This window comes from Dendrobates tinctorius, unplaced genomic scaffold (genome assembly GCF_039654945.1).
Source record: "Dendrobates tinctorius isolate UK_male_01 unplaced genomic scaffold, ASM3965494v1 ptg000113l, whole genome shotgun sequence".
In the NCBI taxonomy this organism is placed as follows: domain Eukaryota; kingdom Metazoa; phylum Chordata; class Amphibia; order Anura; family Dendrobatidae; genus Dendrobates; species Dendrobates tinctorius.
Window position 1 is genome coordinate 4,329,100 of NW_027361781.1, and position 13,520 is coordinate 4,342,619.

General features: G+C 40.8%; 1 protein-coding gene across 1 annotated transcript in view; it reads right to left on the reverse strand.

Annotated features, from left to right (window-relative positions):
• Positions 1-13,520, reverse strand: part of SETBP1 (SET binding protein 1) — a 217,825-nt gene that overhangs the window by 61,956 nt on the left and 142,349 nt on the right. Inside the window, exon 3 of the mRNA XM_073589783.1 lies at positions 8,849-12,272. Within this exon, the coding sequence (XP_073445884.1) occupies positions 8,849-12,272 (3,424 nt within the window). The remainder of the gene's footprint in view (positions 1-8,848; positions 12,273-13,520) is intronic.

Genomic DNA, 13,520 nt, shown 5'->3' on the forward strand with positions numbered 1-13,520 from the left:
TTCAAATTGCTGTAACCATTAATCATCCTCTGGAATGATCCACCAACCTGAAATAGTCAATGAACTCATTTTCTGAACAACTATTTAAAATCCATTGCATTATAGAAATTAAATCCTAGCCTGAGCTGCTGATAAAATAATTTTCCTTTGGACAAAAAAAAAAAAAAAAAAAAAATCAGTCAACCACTCGTCTTCTACTGGAGATTTATAGCAAAGACGACAGAAGACAGTCAGGAATAAAGATTATAGACCGGAAATGTCGAGAGAGCAGAGCGCAGCTACACTCAGGGGTTGTATTTCTAGGCTTATAAAGTCAGACATCCAAGGCAGCCTCATCTAAGAGTATATGTATGTTTGTGGTTTGGGAATGAGAAGACTGAGGTTTCTGAGGTTGTCGTCAATGTGAAAAAAACAGGAAGCAAAAATAAAATTGCGTAACTACTTTGTTGAGCGCTGAACTTCCTGCAACATCTACTTTTGTTATGCGTTCTCAGAACGCAACAAGAGATGAACATTTTTGCCAGAATTGAGTTTTAGGATGTTATTGGCACCAATAGTAGGATGTATTGGTTTAAAGTAGCTATTAATCATTCTGTTGACAAACCAAAGATCATCGCAGACTAAATCGGAAATTGTACAGATCTCTAATGACCATAAATAGAGAAATAATGCTAATTGCATAACCTTGATCACTTATTTTGAAAAAAAAAAAAAAAAAAAACACCTGCTCATACAATTTGTTAGATGGGCAGAGGCTTTTTTTAAATTTTTTTTTTCTTACAGAAACTAAATTATTAGTATAGTGTTGAGCGGATCTTTAAGTATTCAAACGTGTCAATAGGGAGAGATTTTGCTGACTAAGCTACACCCGAGAGGAAAGAGGGAGAGAGAGGAAAGAGGGAGAGAGAGGAAAGAGGGAGAGAGAGGAAAGAGGGAGAGAGAGGAAAGAGGGAGAGAGAGGAAAGAGGGAGAGAGAGGAAAGAGGGAGAGAGAGGAAAGAGGGAGAGAGAGGAAAGAGGGAGAGAGAGGAAAGAGGGAGAGAGAGGAAAGAGGGAGAGAGGAGAAGAGAGGAGAGAGGAGAAGAGAGGAGAGAGGAGAAGAGAGGAGAGAGGAGAAGAGAGGAGAGAGGAGAAGAGAGGAGAGAGGAGAAGAGAGAGAGAGGAGAAGAGAGGAGAGAGGAAAGGAAAGAGAAGAGGAAAGGAAAGAGAAGAGGAAAGAGGAGGAAAGAGGAGAAAGAAGATAGTATGTAGTGCAAACAAGAATTGGCTTCCAATATCCAATCTGCTACCTTCTTGAAGAGAACAGACATGGAATTGTCTCCTATAATGCTTTATTAAGAAAGTCCACTCCCAACATTTGTACTTGCAACAATTTAACTTTTGGTTACTCAATTCTGTTATTAATTGGACAAAACATCTTGCCTATATGCTGTTGTTCAGACGTAAGCTCAGGGAATCTGTTGGTGCGGATTCAAGAGGCCCATTTGACAATACGGTCTTTGAGCGTGTTCATATTGAAGTTTTTGAAGTGGATTTTGAAGTGAAGTTTGCTCTTAAATCCTCTCGTCAAAAATCACTTCAAATACTCTCGCTTCCTACGGATGTTATTTGGTGCTTTTTATGTACATATCTTTTTAGTATAGAAAGAAGCAATATGTTAATTTTTGAACTATATCTGCTTGGAAAAATACTTAAAATTAATACAGTCTCAAGCAGTATTTGAATAGGATTTGCAAAATACACGCAAAAAAAAACTGTCTGAACATACACTAACAGAAATTATGCTTGTACATAAAAATAAGTTTAAAAAGTATCAAGAATACTTTTAAGTTTTTTCTATGCATTTGACATGGATTTTTCAGCCAGAAAAATCATTGGGAAAAACTGCTGAAAATACTTTTATTTAAATTCAGTGCACCATGGGAAGTAAAAGGTTTGGAGGAATTTTTGGTTTGCCCACATTCTTTCTATAAAGACAATTTTCTATTAAATGGGTCTCCAAACTATAGCAATTTGGCATACTTCTTTCCTATTAAGCATTAAGTATTAGTGTGTCTCCAATCTCTTCCACAATAACCAACACTCCACCAGTGCAATATTACCTTGAAGGTACTGGCCCCTCTGTAGGAGGACATTAGAGTCCTAGAATTGAGACTCCCATACACATTAGAGTAACGTCGGACTTACCAACCGATAATAATGGGTTTGGATGACGCTAATGTGTAAGGAGGTGCCGGATAACTGAAAATTGTTCATTGGGCATGTCAGATTTTGGCAGAGATGTGTCGGCAGTGCTCATGCGAATGAGTGAACTGAATGAGATGATTGTTGGTGGAATGATCATTTGGCCAGCAGCCATCTAATGGCCTAATGTATGTGGCCTGCGTTAGGGTGCATTCACACAAAGATCATCACAAAAAAGTGTTCCTAAGAATGTTTGTTTCCCAATAATTGGTCTGTTTAAACATCCTGCCAATCTCCTTACAAATGAGTATTTGTCAGGTAAAATGATCTTTAAAAGGGTTGTCCACTATCCAGACAACCTCATGAATCATTGGCTTTCCCCCCTTAAAATAATACTTCTACTAACCTATGGTGCTAGCACTAACTCTGCAGGGGTTTGTGTGACATTATGTCACACAATCCCTGAGGCCAATCAGTGCTGGCTTCACTCTTTTCTCCCACGGACATGATTGACATCTGGAGGAAGTGAGAGAGCAGCCACGGTCCTCACGTCCTCCGGATGTCTTGATTTCTCAGATGGCGGGGAGAGCCAGTGCCGACAACTGGAGCAGCGCTGGCACTGGAAGTGTATGGGGGTTCATAGGGATTTAGAAGTGGTTGCTCAAGCAGTGGAAAACCCACTTCAAGCTTGGATAAAAATAATAGTTCTCGGCAGCACGAAAGTGCCATCGGTATGTCAATACAAGCTATTAACCCCTTCACGACCTTTGACGCCACATAGGCGTCATGAAAAGTCGTGCCAAAACGACCCATGACGCCTATGTAGCGTCATGACTTTAAAGCACCCCTGCGGGTCGGGTGACCGGGGTCACTGAAAGGTCACCTGACCTGCAGATACAGGGGGCTTTGCTCTTCACCACAAGGGGCGTGGCTCCGCCCCCACATGGCTATGATCGCTCTGATTGGCTGTTTCACTTTTAACAGCCAATCAGAGCGATAGTAATATTTCATCAATGAAAATTGATGAAATATTACAATCCAGCCATGGCCGATGCTGAAATAGCATCGGACATGGCTGGAGACACTAAGTTAACCCCCCCCGCCAACTGACGGCACTGATCGGGCACCGCCACCGACTGACGGTGGCGATCGGCCGCCGCTGTCACAATCTGCCCCCCTCCCCCTTCCCTCCGCTCCCCCCACGATACTCACTAACCCCCCCTGGCCGTCCCAGTGTCCCACCTTCCGGCCGTCCTGGTCCATGGGCGCCGCCATCTTGGAAAATGGCGGGCGCATGCGCAGTGAGCCCGCCGGCATTTCCCGGCGGCAGATTCATTTTTTTTTTTTATTTTGATCACTGTGATAAACTCTCACAGTGATCAAAATAAAAAAAAGTAAATCATCACCCCCCTTATCACCCCCCATAGGGACAAATAATAAAATATTTTTATTTTTCGGCTAGGGTTAGGGCTAGGGTTGGGATTAGGGTTAGGTTTGTGATTAGGGTTAGAGTTAGTATTAGGGTTAGGGGTGTGTTGGGGTTATGATTAGGGTTGGGATTAGGGTTAGGGGTGTGTTGGGGTTAGGGTTGGAGATAGAATTGAGGGGTTTCCACTGTTTAGGCACATCAGGGGGTCTCAGTCGAACAGTGCTGCCTCCATTCCGAGCCCCGACGTGTGCCCAAACAGTGGTTTACCCCCACATATGGGGTATCAGTGTACTCAGGAAAAATTGCACAAGAACTTTGGGGGATTAATTTCTCCTGTTACCCTTGAGAAAATTAAAAATTGGGGGCTAAAAAAATAATTTTTGAGGGAAAAAATTTTTTATTTTCACGGTTCTGCGTTATACAATTCTGTGAAGCACTTGGGGGTTCAACGTGCTCACCACACATCTAGATTAGTTCCTTGGGTGGTCTAGTTTCCAAAATGGGGTCACTTGTGGGGGGTTTCCACTGTTTAGGTACATCAGGGGCTCTGCAATCGTAACATGACGCCCGCTGACCATTCCATCAAGTCGACATTTCAAAACGTCACTACTTCCCTTCCAAGCCCCAACGTGTGCCCAAACAGTGGTCTCCCCCACTTATGGGGTACCAGCGTACTCAGGACAAACTGGACAACAACTTTTGGGGTCCAATTTATCTTATTACCCTTGTGAAAATAAAAAATAGTGGGCTAAAAATCATTTTTTGAGGGAAAAAAAAATAATTTTTTTATTTTCACGGTTCTGCGTAATAAACTTCTATGAAGCACTTGGGGGTTCAGAGTGCTCACCACATATCTAGATAAGCTCCTTAGGGGGTCTAGTTTGCAAAAGGGGGTCACTTGTGGGGGAGCTCCAATGTTTAGGCACACAGGGGCTCTCCAAACAAGACATGCTGTCCGCTAACGATTGGAGCTAATTTTCCATTCAAAAAGTCAAATGGTGCTCCTTCCCTTCCGGGCCCTGCCGTGCACCCAAACAGTGGTTTATGACCACATATCGGTGTAGTCAGGAGAAATTGACCAACAAATTTTAAGATCCATTTTCTCCTGTTGCCCATGTGAAAATGAAAAGACTGAGGCTAAAAGAACATATTTGTGAAAAAAAGTACTTTTTTTTTTACGCATCAATTTGTGAAGCACCTGGGGGTTCAAATTGCTCATTATGCATCTAGATAAGTTCCTTGGAGGGTCTAGTTTCCAAAATGGGGTCATTTGTGGGGGAGCTCCAATGTTTAGGCGCACAGGGGCTCTCCAAACACGACATGGCAAATGCTAAATATTCCAGCATATTTTCCATTCAAAAAGTCAAATGGCGCTCCTTCCCTTCTGAGCCCTGCCGTGCGCCCAAACAGTGGTTTATGACCACATATGAGGTATCGCTGTACTCAGGAGAAATTGCCCAACAAATTTTAAGATCCTTTTTATCCTGTTACCCACATGAAAATGTAAAAATTGATGCTAAAAGAAATTTTTTGTTGGAAAAATTAAAGCGTCCATTTTTTCCTTCCACGTTGCTTTAGTTCCTGTGAAGCACCTGAAGGGTTAATAATCTTCTTGAATGTAGTTTTGAGTAGCTTGAGGGGTGCAGTTTTTAGAATGGTGTCACTTTTGGGTATTTTCTGCCATATAGACCCCTCAAAGTGACTTCAAATGTGAGGTGGTCCCTAAAAAAAATAAATGGTTTTGTAAATTTTGTTGTAAAAATGAGAAATCGCTGGTCAACTTTTAACCCTTATAACTCCCTAACAAAAAAAAAAATGTTTCCAAAATTGTGCTGATGTAAAGTAGACATGTGGGAAATGTTATGTAGTAACTATTTTGTGTCACATACGGTTTGGCTAGTATTAATGCAGCCTCATTTTTTCTATGGGCTCCATTTAGAAATCTAAGCCTTTCTACGACGACAGTGTGAACAATGCGGCTATAAAAGCTGTAAAACCATGTAAAATCAAGAAATAAAAAGCAATTAGTACTGGTAGAGCAGAGACAAGAATGGTATGCATGGTAGATGATAGAATGCATATATTGGTATTACCCTATAAACTTATCAGCCCATTCCCACTCCTAAAGTGTGGTTCCTATAATGTGTTCATAACAAGCAATTGTAGCCTATAAAATATGTGAACCCACGTTATAAAGTGTAATTGCTTAGACATCATAACGGATTTTGTCTAGAACTCAGGATTTACTGCATTACTTTATCATGACTTAATGAACTAGAGATCCATTTTGGGGGAGGAGAGATTTTTTCCATCTAAAAATATATTGCACTTAATATAAAAAGATGCAAATTGCAAACTCCTTCCACTTTCTGCAGCTTGAATCCAAGAACATGGCCGGCAGAACATTATTCAAGTCCCCAGCTCATTGTTGAACACCAAAGTCCATTTAATTACAGTTTCATTTTCACTGTAGTTTTTAATTAACAGAACATTTTTTTTCCAATAGAAGCAGAGTAATATCTTTACAAAGAGCCATCACACAAGTTGCAATCAGAAAACCAATGAACATTTTAATTGAGCTGACTTTTTCCCGAAAACATTAAACGACTTAAATTAAACAAGGCCCTCGCTTTAATTATACTAAAATATAATTATGCCCTAACAGAAAATGTATACATTATTTTAACTATCCCCTAGCAAGGACCCTCACTGCAAAACATTCTCAGGCTTCTTAATTATGTGCGTTTTCTGTAATGTTACAGCCTAACCCTACACAGCTACCCAATCCCTTGGGTCACAGCATGGCCAACGTGGCGATCACCATCTCTGCTAAAGTTTGGAGTAATGTAGTGACCACCCTGCTGGTGGGAGCAGTACATTTCTACCTGTAGTATGATGTAGGTGTAAGGAGGTAGCGGAGGACCTCTGCGCTCCCGCTCTCCTTTCCGTGTGACCTCCGTGCACGTTATGAAAATATGTCATGTTTCATGTGTTAACTATGTGCTGTCATATGTCAATATGTTATCCTACTATGTAGTATACTGCATTATGTCTGTATTGTGTGTTGTTGGGAGCTCCCCTTTAATTGCTGTTGCTAGAGTTATAGAGTTAAGGAAAGTAGATGTAAATCTGGTGGGTAAAAGAGGCGGGAGGAAGCTGCTGCTTCCAGTCAGTAGCCCGTAACGGTTGCCCTGAACAGGTGTGTAACTACAGCCGGGGCATTGCCAGACCCCAGGAGGGGAAATAATCTGTTGCTCTGGGACTTTAGGACAGCAACACGGGCACAGGATTGTGTTGGTGCCCTGCCGAAGGGACTTTAAGCGTCCAGATTTTGGCGTATGGACTACTGCTTTGTTTCAGCTACAGTGGCTGTTGTGGGTACGGTCATGGACATTGCTAGGGAGAGAGCAGGAAACCAGTGTTGCACTTTCCTTCATCTCTGTTATTAGGGTTCATTCCCTGTTGGACTGCAAATTGTGGCTGAGGATTGTGTCCGGTCCATCTCTTTGTTTTATGTACAAGGAGCCGGGGTGTCTGTGGACTGTGTTTTGTGGGTGAACTCGGTCAGGACTACCACTCTAGTCGACCTTGTTACATAGGCACAGATGGTACCGCCTGCCTATCTTACTGTGAATAATATAGACTAATCTCCATCGTGCATCGGTAGATGAGGAAACAGATAGTACTGGCACTGGTTTCTAAATTAATGTACTACAAAAAGACAGATCATTCTGCTGCCCTGTTTTCATCACCCTTTGAAATATTTTGGAATCCAATCTCTTGCACTACTCTTGCCACCAAAAATAATGGTTACATGGTAGACACAAGCTATTCAAGTTAAAGCACCACTCTAGCATTTATTTTTTTCTGCATAGCTGGAGTGGTGCTCCCTGTATCCATCATTATACTTGCCACTCGTTTTCTTCAGGTGTTATCGGCGACGCTCCAATCCCACTCCGCAATCTTGTGACAGAAACATTTGACGGACCGGAAGTCATAGGTAACAGTCACAAACTCTCAATGCAAATTTAAGATGCAGAACAAGGCTCTGATACACATGAATTGAAAAGTGACTTCAGGCTCACTCCAACAAACACTGCAGTAATCCGGCAAGTCACAAACTGCTGGAGACCGACCGGCTCGAATAAAAAATGAAGATGGCAGATGATAAGTATAAAACAAAGTGCAAGGGCTTAACGTTAGTAGCACCACTCCAGCGCTTTAATAAAAAGAAATCCATGCTGGAGGGGTCCTATAAAATTTGCTGTTGTCCATTTAAAAAGTAACTATCAGCAGGATTATGGCTCTCAAATTATCCATCAATGTAGATGTTACAAGATCAAAAATAATGATTTCTATCTTCTGGCAGATTCATCATAAAGAAGACAACAAGATTTGATTGAGGAGTTTAAACGACAATAAGAAGTCAAAGAAGGGAACCATCAAGTGGGCTATTGCTCCACCTGCCATCACTTAGGTTGGGTAGGTCTTCCTATGTCACCTGCTCGTGAAGTTATGGGTTGTGTAGTAGCTTACAAAGTGTATGCTATGACTGGAGGTGGCTTAAGATAATAGGTCTGAACTATGGGACATCAATTAAGCCAGAAAATTGACTGTTTAAGAATGGATATTTAACATGACTTCTCACCGTCGATCAATACATTGGCCAAAGTTAGTTTTCTCCCTTTGTGCTGAATGAATCTGCCATGTTGGCACAATGCTGAATAGCAGGTTAGTGGTGGTCTTGGGGCTTAATTCTTACTGACTCAGCCACAGATATGAAGTGCAAAAACTCATCCAGTCCATATTAAACATTTGAGAATTTCACTTCGGGTAACACATTATAAAGGGGTTGCCAAAGATTAAACAAAATCTGCCTTTTTTTCTTCCAGAAATAGGTCCACTCTTGTCCAAGGACAATGTCTTGGATTGCATCCCAAACTCATTGAAGTCATAGAAAATGAGGTGTACAACCAGAACTAAACAATACCAGAGATGGGCCTAATGCAATTTCTGGAAGAAGAAAAGAAAAAGGGTTAAAGAATAATAAAAAAATAGACTTTATTTTGTAAAACCGCAGGTTGCAACACGACCTATTGAATCTCTCCTTCAAGTATCCATGTAATACACTGCCCTCTTAGGGCCTCCATCAGGAATACCAGTGTGTCAGAATTCTACCAAGTGTTTTTTGAAGTGGATATCATAATAAAATTTAGCAGAAGTTTAAATTTCTTACCTGAACCCGAATGATCAAAAACACTTCTCTCCTTCTTGTTCATTCGAAATGACTGAATGTCTTTCTCTCTATACGACCCAAAACCTTCAAATGTCCGTCTTTTATTGCCATTCAAGTCTCCATCTCTCTTATCACTGGATAAGCTCATTTCTACAAACAGGTCCGAAGAGTCTGATCTGCCATTGCAGTCATTTCCAGAATATCGTTTCAAACAGCTATCAGACTCATTGATTAAGTCACTTTTGTCTTTAGACTGTGTCAAGTGCTGGCCATCTGAAAGAGACAAAGAAGAAAGCGTGTCCACCTCGAAAGAGCTCTTTGGACCTCTTTGTCCAATTTCACTATGCTGGTGCTTCGGCCTCTCTTTGTGTTTGCTTTTTTCATTCACTGTGAAAAGGTCCTTACTGGAGGAGCTAAGCTTCTCATTTGCCACGTGGCTTGAAAAGCTTGTGGACTTGCCTGAAAAGAGACCACTGAAATCACTGTGTCCTCCAAGGATACGGTCATCCTTATGCTTGTGCTTATGTTTGTGTTTCCTTTTGTGAAGTCGGCTGCTTGAGAGTCCAACGGCTCCAGTTTTGGAAGGAGTCAAGTCACCCAAGCCCATGCCGACTGAATTCGGCAGGTGAACTCCATGTTTTGTTTTATGCTTGGCGACAGTAGACATCTTCATATGAGACGATGGATGAAACTGTGGTGGTGGAACGGAGGGCCTCATAAATGGGGAAGTTGCCCCAAGTGTGTGAGACAGATACAAAGGAGCTGGATACTGACCATAATAACCAAGGTTCATCATAGGCATTGATGTGTAAGGCATTCCATATGGTGCATAGTAACTTCCACTGGGAATAGGGTATCCAAACCCTTGCAAAAAAGGCACCTTTGTCATGGTGTCATTGGTTTTGGCAGGTCTACCACGCTTTTTCTTTGATTTCAAGTCAGAGGTCCGGCGAAGGTAGAGCAATGGGTCATACTGGATATATGGCACTGGGTAATAGTGATCAAAATTAATTCTGAAGATACTGGGATAAGGGTTTTCATGGTAAAAAGTATAATTTCTGTGAGAAATTCTAAAGACTTGAAACTTGTTAATGAGGTCTTCAAGATCTGCAAGAAATTGAAGATTGTCCCTATTCGGCAACCCTTTTCTCTTTCTCTTGTGCTTTGGCTTTTTAACACTATCATGGGCTAGGAAGTTGTCAACAATGAGATGTTTCTGCCGGTGACCATGCTTGCTCTTTGTGCTAGTGTCAGATGGAGTAACCTCTGAATTGTCCAGAGTACAAAAGTCAAAGGAGTACCTTCTACGAGACTCTGAGCTCTTCTCAGCTTGATCAGAAGTGCTGTTGTTGTCTGTCCCAATCCCACTGTCACTAGGGATGGTTTCTTCACTGTGAGACTCACTTATTGGTGACAGTGTTACTTCTTTTAAGGAACTGATCTCACATAGATGGGAAGGCGAGTGAGCCATTAATCTTGGAGGTGACAACTTCCAAGAAGTTCCATGTATTCCTTTTGGGGTTTTTGTTGGAAGAGCACTGATTGGTTGAAGATTTGGCATAGTTTTTAAATCTGAAAATATTGTATCAGTGCTGGCAGGACTAAGGTTTCCATTAGAACCTAAAAACTGAGCTGCAAAACTGTGAATAGCTGCTGGTGAAGATGCCACAAATGACTGCAAATTGGAAGGCACTGTTGGGTTTTCGGGCTGGCTAGAAACAGGCCTGGTTTGTTTAATGGCTGTTCTATGTTCAGTTTGTTGGGGAACTTGCTCTGCTCTTGGCTTCCTTCCCCTTTTTTTGCCTATATAAATGGTTCCCCTCTTGCTAACATTAATCTGCTTGCCTAATCTAGCATCAAGTGTTGTGGTTACAGTTGCTATTGCATTCGTCTGTGGCTGAGATTTAGATTTCAAGGCCATGCTGTTTGAGCAAAACAAAATTTGGTTTAAGATATTTTTTCTTTTCAGGGTTTTCATTTTATTAATGGTTCTTATTGTCTTTTTATCCAACATTCCAAGTTTTCCAACTTTTTTGTGAAATTCTAACTCACCAATGGATTTTTCCAATGAAGGTGTCAACTGAATCAGATCAGCAAGACTATGTCGTCCCTTTCTCTTCTTCATACCAGCAAATTCACGGTTAATGGGACTTACTGGACTAGTTGATGTTCCTTCATGTATTGTCTCCACAGTTAGTAACGGTTGTTTCTTTGGTCTACCCCTCTTCTTCTTCACTGGTGTAATCACTGTAAGGCTATCTGTATTAGTGTATAGAGGGCTTGAGGGGGTTATTGGGTAAGCAGAGGGTGGATCAACTACAATTTTTTCAGAGAAGGAAGCAGAGTTTTCATGGTGAGTGTTATTCTTAGGTTTACCACTTGTCCATCTTTTCTTTGCTGCAAACTTAGGATGTTGCAAATCTGACATTTTAGACCGAACATTCTCAAGAGTGGTTTTAGATACAGGTGGAGTAGAAGATTTCTGTAGACGGGTAAAACTGTTTAAAGAAGTTTTTCCAATGCCTTCATTTACTTCTGGCAATTTGGTTACCAGTTCATGAGCACTGACTTTACTTTGCTTGATTACTTTGTTTTCCTTCTTATTAGCTTGGGTTTGTGAATTGTTCTGATTGACCATTTCATTAATCACTAAGCGCCCCGAAGGCTGTTCCGAATCAGGGACCTTTTTGTCTATGGCTGGTTTCAAAGAGGTTTTTTTCTTGCGTTTATTAACTGGTAGATCCACTGCGGTTGATTTCACTGGAAGCATGATGTGCATGCGGCTTGATTCACGCTCATTCGGTCCAGAAGTCAATCCTTGCTGCTGTTGGGTAGCCGGAATTTTCTCATTATCCTTCTTATTTTCCACATTATCATGATTTTTGGATTCTAGAGCTTTTGGACTACTTTTAGCCCGCTCTGTCTCTTGCACTTGCATGGGTTGACTTAACTCCTTTTTGCCAGATTTCTTTTTTGCATTACCAAGTGGTTGTTCTGGAGGTTCAGATGAACCACTTTTTTGGTCCTCTAACTTTGAAAGCTCTTTACTCTCATTGTTAGAAGCTGATAGAACATTGCTGCTGCCACCATTTGGAGAAGAAGCTGAAATGTTAGCAAAACTTTCCTTGGAAACAAGGTTTTGACTCCAAGCACTCCCCATGTTGGATTTCTTAGGTTGAGTTTTGAGAAAAGGAGGAGGCATTTCTGGCTTGGGACTCTTGGTGACAATGGGCACGTCTTTTTTGACAGGTTCTGCATTCAGGTATCCGCTCTGTGCTGAAGGGCCGGAGTCAGATTTTGGGGACCAGTCAAGATGATTCTGGTTACTTTTCTGCTGGTGCTTTGGTTTTAAGGTGTTACTGGTGATGTCTGGAGGAACGCTGGAGTTATGAGTGCCTGAATGTTTCGGAAATTTCTCATGCACCTACAAAAGGGAAAAAAAGAAATCTCATTAGTCCTTCTGTACAATAGTAAGGAAGCTAGAACACACTACTTAGGCAAAATTATTACATTGTTCAATACAATATATCTTATTGGTGACCGGAATCCAAATTTATCAGTCACTCTTATGTGAAATTATGAAAGTTGTTAATATAACTCATGCCACATTTTCAGAAAATTGAGTGATGAGCAATATGACTGTAAATTCTTAGCACGATGGTGTGCTAAGAGTACCTTGGGTGTGCTTGAAAACTAATGCCTAAGATACTGTATTAGCACATGAGCATCATCTCATCAACCCTTCTCCGAAGTTTGTACTATTTCACATTTGTGTTCCCCATGATCAAAGAATTATGGAGTACCTTTTCCTAAAAATTTCAATATGTTCTGTTACAGAGGTTTTCCTCGTGGAAATATATGAATAAATTAACAATTAGAAGTTACCATTTCCCTCGTTAACGGGGTTTGCTCCTGCACAAAGGATGGTCAAAATTTAATTTGTGTATGTAGAAATGACTGAGACATATGACAAAGCTTCATAGACATTTTGTAGAGAAGAAGATAGTGCACTCAAATATGTGAAGCTTGGCCTCGGACCCTACAATCCCTTTGGTCAATACTTTAATTTCAGAATCTACTTATATATTTCAGAAGGAAACCTTCTCAAATTTAGCACTCGATAACAGATTACAAGAGATAAAAATCCCAGCAGGTCGCAGGCTTCATGCTCATATTACATGCCATCCGAAACACGACCAAGTTCTTCTCAGTTCTAAGTCCCCTTACAGATTTATAGACACTGTTGAAAAGTAATTATTGCTGTCTAATTAAAGATGATCAGTATTAATCACAGAGATTTAACCTATTATATACTGCTGCAATTAATCTCTAGGACGCCACTAACAGATTTTAATACGTCTTTATGTTTTGCACTCATAAAAACTAAGTCATTTGGCGGATCGGTTAATTTACTCAAGTTATGGAGCTGGGGAAATCAAAGTGGCTACAGATTTATTATCTTGGGAAAAAATCTCTCTCGATTGAGCCTTGGGTGCATAGTGTCCCATAACGATACGACCTCAAAAGTTTTAACGTTCTACTCTAATTATATATGGTAAACCTGAACTTAAAGGTAAAGCAAAATTTAACTTTGGGATCCCAATAAAAAAAAAAAAGCTTAGATTAAAATATGTGCATGAAAACCAGCAATTAATTCTATAGAACCACTTTA